Source organism: Pan troglodytes, chromosome 19, assembly GCF_028858775.2.
Source record: "Pan troglodytes isolate AG18354 chromosome 19, NHGRI_mPanTro3-v2.0_pri, whole genome shotgun sequence".
Lineage (NCBI taxonomy): Eukaryota > Metazoa > Chordata > Mammalia > Primates > Hominidae > Pan > Pan troglodytes.
In genome coordinates, this window is record NC_072417.2 from 54511260 (window position 1) to 54529333 (window position 18074).

The 18074-nt window shown below is 41.9% G+C and overlaps 1 protein-coding gene across 12 annotated transcripts in view; it reads left to right on the forward strand.

The window, feature by feature from the left end:
• Positions 1 to 18074, forward strand: part of LOC112206052 (ribosomal protein S6 kinase beta-1) — a 107322-nt gene that overhangs the window by 69310 nt on the left and 19938 nt on the right. For 5 of the 12 annotated variants that reach the window (XR_010153016.1, XR_010153014.1, XR_010153012.1 and 2 more), the window contains 4 exons: positions 12105 to 12252; positions 16157 to 16214; positions 16841 to 17097; positions 17665 to 17765. Coding sequence is in view for 2 of the 12 variants with exons in the window: in XM_063798973.1 (XP_063655043.1) it covers positions 12105 to 12252; positions 16157 to 16214; positions 17665 to 17765 (307 nt within the window). In the remaining 10 variants the exon portion in view is untranslated. Of the gene's footprint in view, positions 1 to 12104; positions 12253 to 16156; positions 16215 to 16840; positions 17098 to 17664; positions 17794 to 18074 lie in introns of all 12 variants that reach the window. The other 7 variants (XR_010153010.1, XR_010153008.1, XR_010153011.1 and 4 more) reach the window with 3 other exon arrangements.

Here is an 18074-nt window from a genome sequence, read left to right on the forward strand (position 1 = left end):
CTGATTTTCAAATATTTTCTCTTAGCCTGTGACTATCTTTTCATTTTTTCAACAGTGTCTTTCAAAAGCAGTCCTTAAATTTTTTTGAATGTGCCAAACAATTCATATTTATTTTATTTTTTAAAAGTAAATAATAAACAGCAGTTTATCGGTTTGTTAAACAAAAAAAATGACAGGCTGAGTTAAGTCTCCATCAGCCAAAGTTTATTGAGTCCAAGCTTGAGGAAGTGCCCAGGAAATACACAAGGCACAGAAAGAGTCTGTGGCATGGATTCTCTGAAGAAGTTTTAAAGAGATTTAGTATTTATACATATCCTTAAAAAGGGGAAGGCATGGCCAGGCACGGTGGCTCAAGCCTGTAATCCCAGCATTTTGGGAGGCCGAGGCAGGCAGATCACCTGAGGTCTGGAGTTGGAGACCAGCCTGACCAACATGAAGAAACCCCGTCTCCACTAAAAATACAAAATTAGACGGGCGTCGTGGTGCATACCTATAATCCCAGCTACTTGGGAGGCTGAGGCAGGAGAATCGCTTGAACCCAGGAGGCGGAAGTTGCAGTAAGGCAAGATCACGGCATGGCACTCCAGCCTGGCCAACAAGAGCGAAACTCTATCTCAAAAAAAAAAGGGGGGGTGGGGAAGGCATGTAGGATGAGGGGCAGGTAGGTAGTGAGACAGGGAATAGTTATATTCTTGTGAGACTTTAGTTAGTGCCCAGTAGATCTGCATTTTACATAAGATGAGGTGAACTTCTGAAGGAAAAAAAGGGAGTAAAGGAAGAATTAATTGTGCAGGTGTCTCCGGGTAGGTGGAAGAATGATTAATCTCATCTTCGCTTTGTTCTGCACCTGGAAAGATAAGCTTGGAATCAACATTATCTGTGTAGAAAGGAACAGCATTGGTTTTAGGAGCTAGATTTAGATTGCAGACCTAAAGTTACAATCAACATGCCCTCATTTTATGGGCGGATATACATCTTGAAAGTTTCTGAGGCAGCAAAATATTTAAGCGTGACTGATTTGTGGGGCAAACATCTGGAGCTGCCTGAGGCCTTTTGCATCCTGTGGAGGTCTGGCTAATGCTTCATGCTTTCACACAAGGTTGTGAAGTAGCAGCTTTGCATTTGGCAAAAGCATGGCAGTATTGTGTGGCACAAGCTCCAGGCTTAACTTTCTCTTTGGCATAAGGAGTTTGGGGATCCTGAGATTCTTTTTATTTTCCTTTTTAAGTTTTACTTTTTTAAAACCTAAGCTTAACATTACGTATTTAAACAACTGTCAAAACGTACTAAGTTGCCAGCCAGCATTCATGCACAACTAGAAAACATGCTTAATTTATATTAAGCCACCAATAGATTACCATTAATATCTTTCAGTATTAAATACTGGGGAAAAAAGCAATTATTTCTGTGGAAGATTCATCCTGACAGTGTTATCTTATCAGCAGGCTGACACCACTTGCATCACATCTCAAGCAAAATTGAAAATCAGATACATTGGTAGTGTACAATGTTGTACACTACCAAAGAAACATAGCTGGATGGGTGCAGTGGCTTCCACCTGTATTCCAAGCACTTTGGGAGGCTGAGGCAGGAAGCTTCCACGACAGTTAAACTCTGCCTGTTGAAAAAAAGAAACCGGGGATGGTGGCAAAGTCACACCTGTAATCCCAACACTGTGAGAGGCCGATGCAGGAGGACTGATTGAGTCCAGGAGTTTGAGACCAGCCTGGGCAACATGGAGAAACCGTGCCTCTACAAAAAATAGAAAAATTAGCTAGGCCTGGTAGTGCATGCCTATAGTCCCAGCTACTCGGGAGGCATAGGTGGGTGGGAAGATTGCTTGAGCCTGGGAGGTTGAGGCTGCAGTAAGCCAAGATCGAGCCACAGCCTGGGTGACAAAGTGAGACCCTGTCTCAAATAAATAAATAAATAAATAAATAAAGTCACAGCTTACTTTGGATTATGTTTAATTAAGAAAAGCAAAGTACATACAGAGATTTATAACTTTAAAAACAAAAAAAGTCTTACTATGTGATCAAAAGAATAAACTCATAAGTCCATGACAAATAGAAGTTCTAAACAATTGTTTACAAACACTTCAGGTATAATTACAGTAAAAGTCAAGTTCATCTGAAATCACCAAAAAAAGTTTCTGGTTGGGCACAGTGGCTCACCACCTGTAATCCCAGCATTTAGGGATTTTCTTACAATAAAAGGCATGCAGGTTGATTATTATCAAACTGTTCCTATTTTAAATGACATGATTGCCCCTATATAAAATTTTAAGGAATCTAAAAACAAAAAACAGCTTCCGAAACTAGTGAGTTTAGAAGTGCACAGCATGCAACATAAATATATGAAAACCGATTGTATTTCTATATAGTAATAAAAAACAAGTAGACACTAAAATTAAAACTGCTATGTTGTTTATAATCACTCAAAAAATTAAATACTTAGCTATAAATCTCACAAAACATGGACAGAACTCATAAGCTGAAATCTACACAGTGCTGAGGAGAACAAGTTCCTGCATCATCCTGCAGCCTGGAGGGGACAGCCTTGGCGGCCTGGCTGACTCTCAGGGCCCTGGGGCTTTCAGGGTGGAGCGTGAACAGGCCTCCGGGAAACATCTTCCATCAGCCAAACCCTCCTGCTGCCTTATTGAAGAAGTCCCTCTTCAGGCTCTTCTGCTCACGTCTCTGAATCTCTCCTTGGCAAAGGCTCACGTCGTCTCTGGCACCGGCGTCATGCGGAGGACAATGAAGGGCAGCCAGGCGTCTTGGGGTGACTCCCGGAGCCCCGCCTGCACCCAGGCCGGCTCTTCCTGTGCAGTGGCCCTGCCTGAGGCTGCTTTCCACCAGCAGGAATCGAAACTGATCTGGATGAGAACACGTGTGTGGAGGGAGGAGGCTTGGCTAGAAATGAGAAAGAGCAAGAACACCTTTATGAGGCAGAGAAGGGACAGTGACGAGGATTAGGGTTCAGGGCTGCAGGCGGCCCCCCAGCTGGTCCCCCAGCCCAGGCCCCTTCCCACCCCTCCCTCTAGCCGAACTCTCATCAGCAGGACCAGGCAGCACAGTGCTTGGCCCAAAAAGAACAAATTGAAGTTATTCAGAGAGCTCAGGAAACCCCTCTTACAGGCATCAGCTGGTTTCCAGGAAAAGAGAGAGGTTAAAAGCTGACCCCACCACTGCAATGACTCTCTTTTGAGCCCTAAAGCAAACAGAAAAATCACTGGGGTACGGAAGAAACATTTAGCATAGTGGTGCCCAGGCTTTGGTAAGAGAAGAATCTTCCAAGATTTGTGTGCTTGGGAGTAGGGCTAGAAATGTGCATTCTCTTTTTATTTTTTTGAGATAGGGTCTCGGTCTGTCGCCCAGGCTGGAGTGCAGTGGTGTGGTCTCTGCTCACTGCAAGCTCCGTCTCCCGGGTCCACGCCGTTCTCCTGCCTCAGTCTCCCGAGTAGCTGGGACCACAGGCGCCTGCCACCGCGCGTGGCTAATTTTTTGTATCTTTAGTAGAGACGGGGTTTCACCGTGTTAGCCAGGATGGTCTCGATCTCCTGACCTCGTGATCCACCCGCCTCGGCCTCCCAAAGTGCTGGGATTACAGGCGTGAGCCACCGCGCCCGGCGTATATTTTCTCTCAGCATAAACAAGTTTCAGTCTTACTGATGTGTGTTAAACTGTTCCCCCATTTATACTCAGCTGGTTTGTGGTTTTTAATAATGTAGATACAAATGTAAGGAATATTTATATGTACATAACTTTTCGCTTCTAAAACGTTGTTAGGCCAAGCGCAGTGGCTCATGCCTATAATCCTAGCACTTTGGGAGACTGAGGCGGGCGCATTGCCTGAGCTAAGGAGTTCAAGACCAGCCTGGGCAACACAGTGAAACCCCGTCTCTACTAAAATACAAAAAACATCAACTGGGCGTGGCGGCATGCACATGTAGTCCAGCTACTCAGGAGGCTGAGGCAAAAGAATTGCTTGAATTCGGGAGGTGGAGGTTGCAGTAAGCCAGGATCGCACCACCGCACTTCAGCCTGGGAGACAGAGTGAGACTCCGTGTCTTAAAAAAAAAGAAACAAAACAAAAAAACAAAAACAAAAAACTGTGATAAGGTCGGGTGTGGTGGCTTATGCCTGCAATCCCAGCACTTTGGGAGGCTGAGGCAGCCGGATCACCTGAGTTCAGGAGTTTGAAACCAGCCTGGCCAACACGGTGAAACTCTGTCTCTACTAAGAAAAACACAAAAATCAGGGGCCGGGCGCGGTGGCTCACGGGTGTAATCCCCAGCACTTTGGGAGGCCGAGGTGGGCGGATCACGAGGTCAGGAGATCGAGACCATCCTGGCTAACACGGTGAAACTCTGTCTCTACTAAAAATACAAAAAATTAGCCAGGGATGGTTGCAGGCGCCTGTAGTCCCAGCTACTCGGGAGGCTGAGGCAGGAGAATGGCGTGAACCCGGGAGGGGGAGCTTGCAGTGAGCGGAGACCGTGCCACTGCACTCTAGCCTGGGCGAGGAGCTAGACTCGTCTCAAAAAAAAAAAAAAAAAGAAAAAAGAAAAATACAAAAATTAGCCAGGCGTGATGGCAAGTGCCTGTAATACCAGCTACTCGGCAGGCTGAGACACCAGAATAGCTTGAATCCGGGAGGCGGAGGTTGCAGCGAGCCGAGATCGCACTACTGCACTCCAGCCTGCGGGAAAAAGTGAGACTCAGTCTCAAAAAAAAGAAAAAAAAAAGAAAAAAAAAAAAAGGAAGCAAGCTGGGTATGTGCGTTTAGAGGTGCTGTACATTTTCAGCATTACAAATGAATAGAGAGGAGTGGCAATAGTTTTTTTGGTCCATAGGTTTTTGGTATCTTAACTAGTTTTGGATCTCTTCCACTAAAGGGACTGCCTGTTGAACGTTGTTAGGAATGTAAGTACTGAAGGCAAACTGCCTGGGTTTGAATTTTGTTCTGTCCCTTGCACCCTGCCTGGCTTCAAATCCTAGCTCTGCTTATTAAAGTTCTTTTAAGGGATGATCTTTGAGCAAATGTCTTAGCTTCTGTTTTCCCAAGTAAATGGACACAATAGTTGCTACCTTGTGAAAGATTCATGTAATTGACCAGTGTTTACCAAGTAGCATCAGTGTTCAGTTTCAGTCATTGGTGATTCTGCAGTTGGATTGTGAGGTGGTGCTGGGGTGGGGGGTGGTGTGTGTGTAGCACTTAATTGCACGCAGAAAGGAAAAAATACTTTTTATAACGGAGAGGCAGCTTTTCTCTTCCTTTTGTGTCAAAAGGGAAGAAGGGAGTTTGGAGAGGGAAACCAATTCTCTGTAATACTAAGCTCTCTTCCTCAAAATCAGAGGTAGATAGAATGTGTAATAATTTACAGAATTTCTAGACTGAAACAATCTGATTTTTTAAAATGTATTTTTATTTTTTCAGGTTGAGACTGAGCTACAGTTAATCTGTGGCGACCTGCTGGATGCACTGGACAAGCACCTCATTCAGCAGCTGATACTGGCAAGTCCAAGGTTTTCTATTATGAAATGTAGGTTCTATACTAGAAAGGAAAATGCAAAATTAAAAGTTGGCCTTTTTAGAATCATGACTTCCTTCTATGTAGGTTTCCAACTTTTTTAAAAAAATAATTGTTTAATGTTGGAAGGATAGTTAATGTTGGAATAAAAAGATGGTCAGGCTATTATAAAAATGCATTAGCTTTTGCTTTACTTATTTATATTCTTTTGCTTTCATGGGACCTATCTCATTCCCCTCCCCTAAACGGCCACACATTTCACAGTGCTGGCTGAAAGTTTCATGTAGAAATTTTATTTTATGATTAATACACTTGTGCCATTTCTTGGAACCACTTGCTTGTTTAATTCTAGTCTATCAAGTGATAATTTTCTTGATATTTAGAGGCTCCTCAGTTAATTTCTGTGGGATTTTTCGTTATATTTAATAAGGAAAATAATAGGAAATAGATCTAAGAAAAAAGAAACAAAGCCAATTATTCCTGAGCGTGTTTAAAATTATTGAAGTACACTTGTTAATTTTTAGTATAGAACCTACATTTCATAATAGAAAACCTTGGACTTGCCAGTGTTAGCTGCTGGAATAAGGTGTTTGTCCAGTACATTCAGAATGTCACCACAGATTAACTTTAGCTCAGTCTCAACCTGAAAAAATGAAAATGAATTTTAAAACATTCAGATTGTTGAAGTCTAGAAATTCTGTAAGTTATTACACATTCTATGTACCTCTGATTTTGAGGAAGAGAGCTTAGTACTGAACAGAATTCATTTCCCTCTCCAAACTCCCTTCCTCCCTTTTGACACAAAAGCAGAGAAAAGCTGCCTCTCGGTCATCAAAAGTATCTTTTCCTTCCTGCGTGCAATTAAGTGCTACACACACACACCACCCCCACCCCAACACCCCATCACAGTCCAACTGCAGAATCACCAATGACTGAAACTGAACACTGATGCTACTTGGTCAATTACATGAATCTTTCACAAAGTAGCAACTATTGTGTCCATTTACTTGGGAAAGCAGAAGCTAAGACATTTGCTCAAAGATCATCCCCTTAAAAGAACTTAACAAGCAGAGCTAGGATTTGAAGCCAGGCAGGGTGCAAGGGACAGAACAAAATTCAAACCCAGGCAGTTTGCCTTCAGTACTTATATTCCTAACAACGTTCAACAGGCAGTCCCTTTAGTGGAAGAGATCCAAAAAGTTAAGATACCAAAAATCTATGGACCAAAGTAACTATTGCCACTCATCTCTATTCATTTATAATGCTGAAAACGTACAACACCTCTAAAGGCAGATACCCAGTTTACTTCCTTTTTTTTTTTATTTTGAGAGGGGGTTTTGCTTTGTTGCCCAGGCTGGAGTGCAGTGGCGTGATCTCAGCTCCCTGCAATCTCCACCTCCCGGGTTCATGCCATTCTCCTGCCTCAGCCTCCCGAGGAGCTGGGACCACAGGCGCCCGCCACCATGCCCAGCTAATTTTTTGTATTTTTAGTAGAGACGGGGTTTCACCGTGTTAGCCAGGATGGTGTCGATCTCCTGACGTTGTGATCCAACTGCCTCGGCCTCCCAAAGTGCTGAGATTACAGGCATGAGCCACCATGCCTGGGCTATTTTTTGGTTTTTAGACAGTCTTGCCCTGTCACCCAGGCTGGAGTGCAGTGGCCCTGTCTCGGCTCACTGCAGCCTCTGCCTTCCAGGTTCAAGCAGTTCTCATGCCTCAGCTCCCTGAGTAGCTCGGATTACAGGGGCGTGCCACTATATCTGGTTAATTTTTGTATTTTTAGTAGAGATGGGGTTTCACCACGTTGGCTAGGCTGGTCTTGAGTTCCTGGCCTCAAGAGATCCACCTACCTCGGCTTCCCAAACTGCTGGATTATAGGTGTGGGCCACGTGCCGTGGCCCAACTGTACTATTTCAATGAAGCTCCTGTACCCTAGGTCATCACTGACTTCCCAGTTGCTGAATCCAGTTGTCTTTACTGAGTTCATCCTTAATTTAACTTTCTTTTGCATTGAAGCTACTGACCACAGCATTCTGAAACTCTATTCCTTTCATTACTGTGATTCTACTTTCCTTGTTTTTCATCTTATCTCTTAGTCTGTGGCTTCTCAGACTTCCTCACAATTGATTGCTTATTTTAAAAATTCAAAAATTTAAACCTCCTGAGCAGTTCAAAAATAATATACTTTTGCAATTTTTAAAAACTTTTCAAAGAGTTCCAAGGATAGGTCGGTGATCACCAGTTGATACCATTTTGCCATATTTTCTTTGTCTGTGTGTCCCTCCCTTTCTACCTGCACCCACATATATGTATATCTATGAATATTCACTTTTTTAACTTTAATAAATTTTCTTGCTGTACAATTTGAGAGTTAACTGCAGATTTCATAGCACTTCACCCCTAATTTCTTCTATATATCTCCTAAGGGCTTTTTTTTTTTTTTTTAGGAGGAGTCTCACTCTGTCACCCGGGCTGAAGTGCACTGGCGATCTTGGCTCACTGCAACCTCCATCTGCTGGGTTCAAGCAATTCTCCTGCCTCAGGCCCACAAGTAGCTGGGATTACAGATGCCTGCCTAATTTTTGTAATTGTAGTAGAGACGGGGTTTTGCCATGTTGACCAGGCTGGTCTCAAACTCCTGACCTAAGGTGATCCGCCCTCCTCGGCCTCCTAAAGCGTTGGGATTACAGACATGAGCTTCCATTCCCAACCTCCTTTTCCTTTTGTAATTAACAAGTGATCTATGGAATGATAGAAACTGTGTGAATATTCTGTCCCATAATAATCTTTATTTAATGGTTTTATCTGGATTGCTTCTTGCCAAATCAAATATTACTATGATTATAAAATGGAGACTTTTCTATTTTTTCTATATTGTCATTCTTCTCTAAAGATTTTTTTATGCTCCTTTTTTTTTTTTTTTTTTTTTGAGTTGAAGTCTCGCTTTGTCACCAGGCTGGAGTGCAGTGGTGTGATCTCAGCTCACTGCAACTTCTGCCTCCCGGGTTCAAGCAATCCTCCTGTCTCAGCCTCCAGAGTAGCTGGGACTACAGGCATGCGCCATCGCGCCCAACTAATTTTTTGTATTTTTAGTAGAGATGGGGTCTCACCATGTTGGCCAGGAAGGTCTCGATCTCTTGACCCCGTGATCCAGCCACCTCGGCCTCCCAAAGTGCTGGGATTACAGGCATGAGCCATCGCGCCTGGCCCTATACTCCCTTTTTAAATTTTTTTTTTTTTTTGAGATAGAGGTTCACTCTGTTGCCCAGGCTGGAGTGCAATGATGTAGTCTTAGCTCACTGCAACCTCCACCTCCCAGGTTCAAGCAATTCTCCTGCCTCAACTTCCTGAGTAGCTGGGATTACAGGCGCATGCCACCACACCTGGCTGATTTTTGTATTTTTAGTAGAGATGGGGTTTCACTGTGTTGGCCAGGCTGGTCTTGAACTCCTGAGCTCATGATCTGTCTGCCTCAGCATCCCAAAGTGCTGGGATTACAGGTGTGAGCCACTGCACCTGGCCCCTCCCCCCTTTTTTTTTTTTTTTTTGGAGACAGGGTCTTCCTCTGTTGCCCAGGCTTGAGTGCAGTGGCGTGATCGTGGCTCACCACAGCCTTGGACCCCAGGCTGCCTCAGCTCACTGCAACCTCTGCTTCCCAGGTTCCATGATTCTCGTGCCTCAGCCTCTGAAGTAACTGGGAGTACAGGTGCACGCCACCACACCTGGCTAATTTTTGTATTTTTAGTAGAGATGAGGTTTCACCATGTTGGGTAGGCTGGTCTCAAACTCCTGGCCAACATGGTGACCCACCTGCCTTGGCTTCCCAAAGTGCTTCATATTGTTAGCCCTAATTCTAGTCGAATTCCATAGCGTTCTACTTCTTTATTTTTATTTTTTTATTTTTGAGGCGGAGTCTCGATCTGTACCCCAGGCTGGAGTGCAGTGGTGTGATCTCGGATCACTGCAGCCTCCACCTCCTGGGTTCAAGCAAGTCTCTGCCTCCGCCTCCTGAGTAGTTGGGATTACAGGTGCCTGCCCCCACGCCCGGCTAATTTTTGTATTTTTAGTAGACACGGAGTTTCATCATCTTGGCCAGGCTGGTCTTGAACTCCTGACCTTGTGATCTACCCGCCTCGGCCTCCCAAAGTGCTGGGATTACAGGCGTGAGCCACCGCGCCCGGCCACATTCTTCTTTCAGGTCATATTTGGATCTCCATTTTTTCTACAGTGAGAACTCTGGTAACAACATAAATAAATGCATTCATTTGTTCAGTTGTACAATATATGCATAATGAAAATTATAATACCAATAGTATTTCCAGCTACAAACCTACTAAGTTTGATTTAACATTTCTTTGCAATTTTTTTGTGTGCTTACATATAGGCTACTAACGTTGTACAGTTTAAAATTACTTAAGTATCTTTTTCTCGCCAGGAGCAGTGGCTCACGCCTGTAATCCCAGCACTTTGGGAGGCCAAGGCAGGGGGATCACGAGGTCAGGAGTTCGAAACCAACCTGGCCAACATGGTGAAACCCCGTCTCTACTAAAAATATAAAAATTAGCTGGGCGTGGTGGCGGGCACCTGTAGTCCCAGCTGCTTCGGAGGCTGAGGCAGGAGAATGAACCTGGGAGGTGGAGGTTGCAGTGAGCCAAGACCACACCACTGTACTCCAGCCTGGGTGATAGAGTCAGACTCTGTCTTAAAAAAGAAAAATCTTTTCCTTTTATATCTTTTTTCTCTTTCTCTTTCTGTGGTAAAATTATTGGTGTAATAGTCAATTAAATTTATGTATTCTTATTGTATTCAGTTCTACTTCCCACCCCTCATCCTTGTTGATTTTATTTTATTTTTAGAATATATTAAACATTAATATGGTTCAAAAAGAAAAATCTACATTTTATAATTGCAGTAATATTTGATTTAGGAAAGAAAAAAATGGATGATAAACCCATTGAGTTTTTACTCAGAGAGTATACTCAAAAGTCTGAGTTCTTGTCCTTCCCTTCCATTATCATTAGCTTTTAGTTTGTCTTAGTTGTCTTCATTTTTGCAGGTATAAGCAGATACATATTATATATATAATATATTATATTATATTTTTTTATATATTATATATATATTTTATATATTATATATAATATATTATATATATATAAAATATATAATATACTCATTTCCCCTTTCTTGTATAAAAGATAGCATAGTATCCATGCTGCTGTACTTTTAAATACTCTTTTGTATCTTGTTTTTATAGAGATGTTTCTTATTTTTATAGCTTTGTTACATGTTGTGTAGATTCCATAGGTTTTTGGCCAATATCCTATGTCTGAGCATTTAGGCTGTTTCCAGTGTGTCAGTTTCACAGATAATGTTGCAACCAGTAACCTGTGTATTTGCTTTCCATATTACTTGTGGAGATGTACCATTGGGTTAACTTCCTGGAACTGATACCTGGCATGTCTAAAACAGGGCATCGTTTTCCCAAAACTTTTTCACTTTCATTTGCCAGTATTGAATGGCACCATTATCTATCCTATTACTTATGCAGAAATAAAGATATCTTCATTTCCTCTCATGTCTAGTTTGTCAGCAAATGCAAATTATGTATTCTTAGCCTTTCATTTTTTTCTACCTTCATTTTCTTAACAGATCTTCTTAGTTGGTTTATTATACTAGCCTCCTAACTAGTCTCATTTGTCTCCTAATACTCCCTACTGCTACTAGACGTGTCTTTCATAAAGCCAAAGGTTTGTTCATTTCACCCAGACCTTCCTTTGTCCAGACCTTCCATTTCCTGGCCTCTACCTACTTCTGTAGCCTAATCTCTAACCACTTCTAACCATACTGAACTACTTGTAGATTCCCCAGACATATCCTGTCCTATCAAGCCTCTTTTGCACTGGAATGCCTTTTTTTTTTTTTACCTTCTACATTTCTTTCTTTCTTTCTTTTTTAACCATTTTTGTGGAGAATGGGGTCATGCTTGTTACCAGGCAGATCTCAAACTCCTGGGCTCAAGCGATCCTCCTGCCTCTGCCCACCTAAGTGCGGGGATTACAGACATGAGCCACCGCATCCAGGCCACATTTCATTTTAATAACCTTCAAGCAAGACTTTTTGCTAGGTCAGATGTAGTTCCCCTGTTTACCCTTACCATCCTGCACTTACCTACATTGACTTGTCTTTTTTTCCCTGAGACTTTGGGCTCCTGTGGACTTTTGGACTCCTATGGACAGGGCATTCCTTCAATTCTGCTTTCTTGGCACAGCCTGGAGCATGGTAGACACTCAATAGTTTGTGAATATGTGAATAAATGTGATCTGATTACCGATATCTTTTTTAAAAAGTCTCTTTAGGTATTCATTTACATGTTCACTGCAAAAAATCCAAACTGCACAGAGGCATATATAAAGTGAACGTTTTCCATTACCCCATCTCAGTGTCTAGTGGGAACTATGGTTAATAGTTTAGTATTGGCAAGAAAAACACAAAATAGATTTTCCAGTTACTATAGAATAAAAATGTTCACTATTTTGTTCTTATAGATCATCTCTTTTCCCTTTAGGCAATGATAGTAAGAAATGCTAAAGATATAGCTCATACAAAAGCAGAATGGAATATTCTGGAAGAAGTAAAGCATCCCTTCATCGTGGATTTAATTTATGCCTTTCAGACTGGTGGAAAACTCTACCTCATCCTTGAGTATCTCAGTGGTCAGTACACAGAGTTTGGTGTAATTATTTGCATTTGCTCCAGAAACTGGGTCAAAATGTTATTTTTCAATGGAAAAATACTTTTTCCCATTATCATCAAATAGTGCTTAAAATTGATGAGTACGCTGAAGTGCAAAATTCAGATATGACCAAATGTTTCTTTTGGCAGACAAATATGGAGGAAACTGAAGATTTTTTTCCCCCATCTGTAAAATTTTATGTTAATTCCTTTATAATCAGTCACTTAACAGAAAAACAAATACCTAAGTGATGTAGAGCCATCAAATTGTACTGGGGTAAGATACTGTAATTTAAATAATTGGGAGGATTATTTAACATACTGACTATTTTTGGAATTGGGTCTTTAAACAAGAGTTTTTAGTTTATTGTAGCCTTAGTGATGGGGTGTGTAGCTTATAATGGAAATCATCCACATTTGCTAGGGCCTACCACCTCATAGGAACTTGTTGCTTCCATATCATTTCTAGATCACTGGTATCTATTTCTTTTTTCTTTTGAGATGGAGTTTCGCTCTTGTCGCATAGGCTGGAGTGCAATGGTGTGATCTTGCTTGGGTCACTGCAACCTCTGCTTCCTGTAGTTCAAGCGATTTTCCTGCCTCAGTCTCCCGAGTAGCTGGGATTACAGGCATGTGCCACCATGCCCGGCTAATTTTTGTATTTTTAGTAAAGATGGGGTTTCACCATGTTGGTCAGGCTGGTCTCGAACTCCTGACTTCAAGTGATCCACCTGACTTGGCCTACCAAAGTGCTGGGATTACAGGTGTGAGCCACTGCACCCGGCCACAGGTATCTATTTCTAGCAAACACAGTTCAGTTCTCTGAGAAAGATTTTGCAGTAACATGTAACATGGAACAGAAAGGTGCAGAATGTAGCAACTTTTTTGTGACTATTGCCATTGGAAAACCTTTTTTTTTTTTTTTGAAGATGGAGTTTCACTCTTCTCGCCCAGGCTGGAGTGCAGAGGCGTGATCTCGGCTCACCACAACCTCTGCCTCCCAGGTTCAAGTGATTCTCCTGCCTCAGCCTCCCATTTAGCTGGGATTACAGGCATGCACCACCACACCAGGCTATTTTTTTGTATTTTTAGTAGAGCTGGGCTTTCACCATGTTTTGGCCAGGCTGGTCTTGAACTCCTGACCTCAGGTGATCTGCCCGCCTTGGCCTTCCAAAGTGCTGGGATTACAGGTGCGAGCCACCGTGCCCACCCAGAAAAACTTTATTTTGACATAATTTCATATTTAAAAAGTTTTAAGAGTAGTATAACGAATTCCTATGCTAGGCTCAGTGGCTCATGCCTGTAATCCCAGCACTTTGGGAGGCCAAGGTGGGTGGATCATGAGGTCAGGAGTTTGAGACCACTCTGGTCAACATAGTGAAACTCTGTCTCTACTAAAAGTAGAAAAGTTAGCTGGGCATGGCGGTGTGCTCCTGTAATCCCAGCTCTTTGGGAGGCTGAGGCAGGAGAATCGCTTGAACCTGGGAGGCGGAGGTTGTGGTGAGCTGAGATCGCACCACTACACTCCAACCTGGACAACAGAGCGAGACTCAGTCACACACACACAAAAAAAGAATTCCTATATATCTCTCACCTGGATACCTGGGTTCCCCAAATGTTACCATTTCACCACATTTATTTTGTTTTATCCTTCTATGTATATGTATATATGTGTATACATATATACATGCATGCATGCATAATTTTTTGAACTGTTTGAGAGTGTTACAGACATGATTTCCCTTTACCCCTAAAATTTCAGTGTATGTTTTCTTTCTTTTCTTTTCTTTTCTTTTTTTTTTTTTTTTGAGATGGAGTATCACTCTGTCGCACAGACTGGAGTGCAGTGGCGCAATCTCAGGCTCACTACAACCTCTGCCTGCCGAGTTGGGATTACAGGCACCCACCACCACACCCGGCTAATTTTTGCATTTTTAGTAGAGATGGGGTTTCACCATGTTGCCCAGGCTGGTCTCGAACTCCTGACCTTAGGTGATCCACCCGCCTCAGCCTCCCAAAGTGCTGGGATTACAGGTGTGAGCCACTGCGCCCAGCCTATTCAGTGTATATTTTCTAAAATCAAGGACAGTATCTTACATAACTATACTAAAATGATCAGAAATAGGAAATTAACTTTGATGCAATTATAACTCTCCTTAGTTTCCTTTAATCTGGAACATTTCCTCAGTCTTTCTTTGACTTTCATGATGTTGACATTTTTGATTAGTACAGGCCAGTTAGTTTGTAGAAATGCTTTGGGTTTAGCTGATGTTTTCTTAGTATTAGATTCAGGTTATGCAATGTTGGCAGGACCATTGAACTGACATTGTGTACTCCTTAATGCATCAGATCAAGAGGTACATGATTATTTATATCTTTGTCCCATTACTTGTGATGTTAACTTCAGTCACATGTATAAGGTGGTGTCTGCCGGTTTTTTCCCTGGTGACATTTTTGCCTTTGTATTTAATAAGTATCTTTTGAGGAGATACTTTGAGATTATTTAAATATCTTCCATCAAACTTTCATGTTCAGTTTTGTTCTTGTTGCTGTTGTTGTTTTTTGAGACGGAGTCTCACTCTGTCGCCCAGGCTGGAGTGCAGTGGCAGGATCTCAGCTCACTGCAACCTCCACCTCCCAGGTTCAAGTGATTCTCCTGCCTCAGCCTCCCGGGTAGCTGGGATTACAGGCAGGCACCACCACACCCAGCTGATTTTTTTAGTTTTAGTAGAGATGGGGTTTTGCTATGTTGGCCGGGCTGGTCTTGAACCCCTGACCTCAGGTGATCTGTCTGCCTTGCCTTCCCAAAGTGCTGGGATTACAGGCGTGAGCCACTGCGCCCAGCCCACATTCAGTTTTGACATCCATTGATTCTTGCCTGCAACAATTAATTGTGATGTTTGCCAAGTAATTTTTCTTATTCCGTCATGCCTTCTTCATTTATTACTTGGCATTCTACCGTAATAAAGAACTTTCTCTTCTTCCCCATTTAAAAAATTTATGTATTCATTTATTTATGTCATTGTGGGCTTAGGGATTCTAATACCATTCAATGTGATATAACCCTTTATTATCATTATTTATTTTGATACTCAAATTGTGCCATGTTTTTTACTAGGCCACTGCCAGGTTCATACTGTTTATTTAAGGGTTCTGAAAATACGAAATATGAGCATTCACTAAAATTAGTGAGGGTGATTTAATTGTAGACTATCATTTTTCTACTTATGGGTAAAATGTTAAAGAGTTTTTAATCAAGATTTTTTTTTTAACCTCAGGTCTGGAATCTACAAATATTTCAAAGTTTCTAGATATAAAACCTGGAATTCCAAGGCAGTTCTAGTTTTTAAACATATGTGTGTCACAGAAGAATAAGAATGCTACTAAAAATAGAATCCTGAGGACTTAGTTTTAAAACCTATAATTTTTAGGATCTGTTTTTCATGTTTAAGGGGCTGATGTCTTTTAATTATGGTTAGAAGGAAAGCACAAACTCTCTCATTAGAAGTGGGTTGGGAATAAATACTGTTTTATTTCTTTTTTTTTTTTTTCCTTTTTTTTTGAGACGGAGTCTCGCTCTGTCGCCCAGGCTGGAGTGCAGTGGCGCCATCTCGGCTCACTGCAAGCTCTGCCTCCCGGGTTCACGCCATTCTCCTGCCTCAGCCTCCCGAGTAGCTGGGACTACAGGCGCCCGCCACCACGCCCGGCTAATCTTTTTTTTTTTTTAGTAGAGACGGGAGTTTCACCGTGTTAGCCAGGATGGTCTTGATCTCCTGACCTGGTGATCCGCCCGCCTCGGCCTCCCAAAGTGTTGGGATTACAGGCGTGAGCCACCGCGCCTGGCCATATTGTTTTATTTCTAATGTTTTTTCTTTTTCTTTACAGGAGGAGAACTATTTATGCAGTTAGAAAGAGAGGGAATATTTATGGAAGACACTGCGTGGTAAGTGAACTTTTTGTGGTTGCAAAGATTCAGGTAATTACAAGCAAAGCCCCATTCCCACTATGGGCAGCCACATGATTCAGTAAATTGATCTGGAGCCAGTCACTCACTCAGGATTTCACGGGCGAGAAGCAGTTTTGGGACTGGGCGGCTATGGAGGTCACATCACTTCTTTGCCGTTAGGCTTGAGTGGAGCGCTCTTCACACCAGTTGTTCCTAACAGAACCATTCTCATTGCTGCTTTCTTTCCTTGAATTGGTGAGCTGCCTGCCTTGACTGTGGGTGAGTGTGGTTTTCCAGTGAACCTTTATGTGTGGAACAATGGAAATTATCAGAAATCATCTCCTTTTTTTTTTTAGGCTTTCTATTTCTCAAGGTGCAGTCTTAGGGAGCTGATAAGCCTGGCATATCATCTGTGGTCTGATTATATAGTCAGGATGGGATTTACCCTCCTATTTCTAAACATGTCATCTGCTTCAAATTAAAAATATGCACATCATTTTGTGAAGCAACAATATTGGATCACAATAAATCAGTTTATCCTACACATTAATTTAATAGAAAACAACACTTAAATGTTTTTTCTACCTTAATTACCAAAACTGCATTCCATTGTTTAATTTCAGGCCTTTTCTAACACGGAAGCTGCATTTAAGAGCCTTAGGGATGAAGTGCCCTTTTGTGGAGGAGGCTCACTGAGCGGTGTTGGAGGCTGTGTTTGTGGTTGTGCTGGCTGTGAAACTGCCTCAGTCCTTCCTCTAGGACACATCCTCTCCATCCTGGAATAATCTGCAGGATTGCAACATTGTTAAGCAGCCAGTATTGTGGTGCCTTGTGCTTTTCACATCCAGACAGGGTTGATTGAGCCCTTTATTCTTTTGAGGTAGATAAATTTGGGTGTCACACAGTTTATAGTTGTGGGCTGGCTGGCTGGAGGGAGGGCAGATACTGTGGGCCTTAGCTGTCTATAAATATGTAGCTGTATTAAGTAAGGGATGAGTGGGCTTCTAAGGGTCAGGTTATAAGATACCTTTTGAAATCAAGATTTGATCTGTAGAATAACAACGTTCCTATTTCTTATGGGATTTTAAAGTTGAGTGTGGATGGGAGAAATTTGTTTTGAAATGAATGACTATTAGCTTAATTCCTACAGACAGAACAAAACATGACCAATGGCAGTTTAGCATATTCTGGACATCTTTGCAATTTTAGCAGTATGTTCTAATGGCAAAATAAAGCACTTTATAGTTTCACTAAAATGAGTGAAACATAAATGTCCCCATGCCTTTTGGCAGCATCCTGTGCCATCTCTTCTTCCCATACATCCCTGTACCCCACTAATTTGGTCTTTGGTGCATATCTGTTTCTTTCAAGGAATTTTGTTCCATACATAAACTGTTTTGGATAGATTACACTCTTTTTAATTTTATTAAATCACTTTTGTTTCCAGCTTTTACTTGGCAGAAATCTCTATGGCTTTGGGGCATTTACATCAAAAGGGGATCATCTACAGAGACTTGAAGCTGGAGAATATCATGCTTAATCACCAAGGTGGAGACATACCGTAAACAATTCTATAGTAAATAATCATCTTAAAATCCTCCCACACAGGTCATGGCCATTTTCAAAGCCCCATAGTCATCTCTCTATTTTGTATATTTCCTCCCTCAGAATTTATGGCATCATAGTACTTGCTGATGTTTTAAGTCTTTAGGTAATTACACTTGGTGAGAGTAAAAGAAGTTGAGGATAATAGTTGCTCAATTGCCTTTTTTAGTTTAATCCTTACTCTATAGTTTTTCATGTTTTTGGAATCCTTACATAAAATGTTGTGTAATGTTTTAGACTATAAAAGCCAGT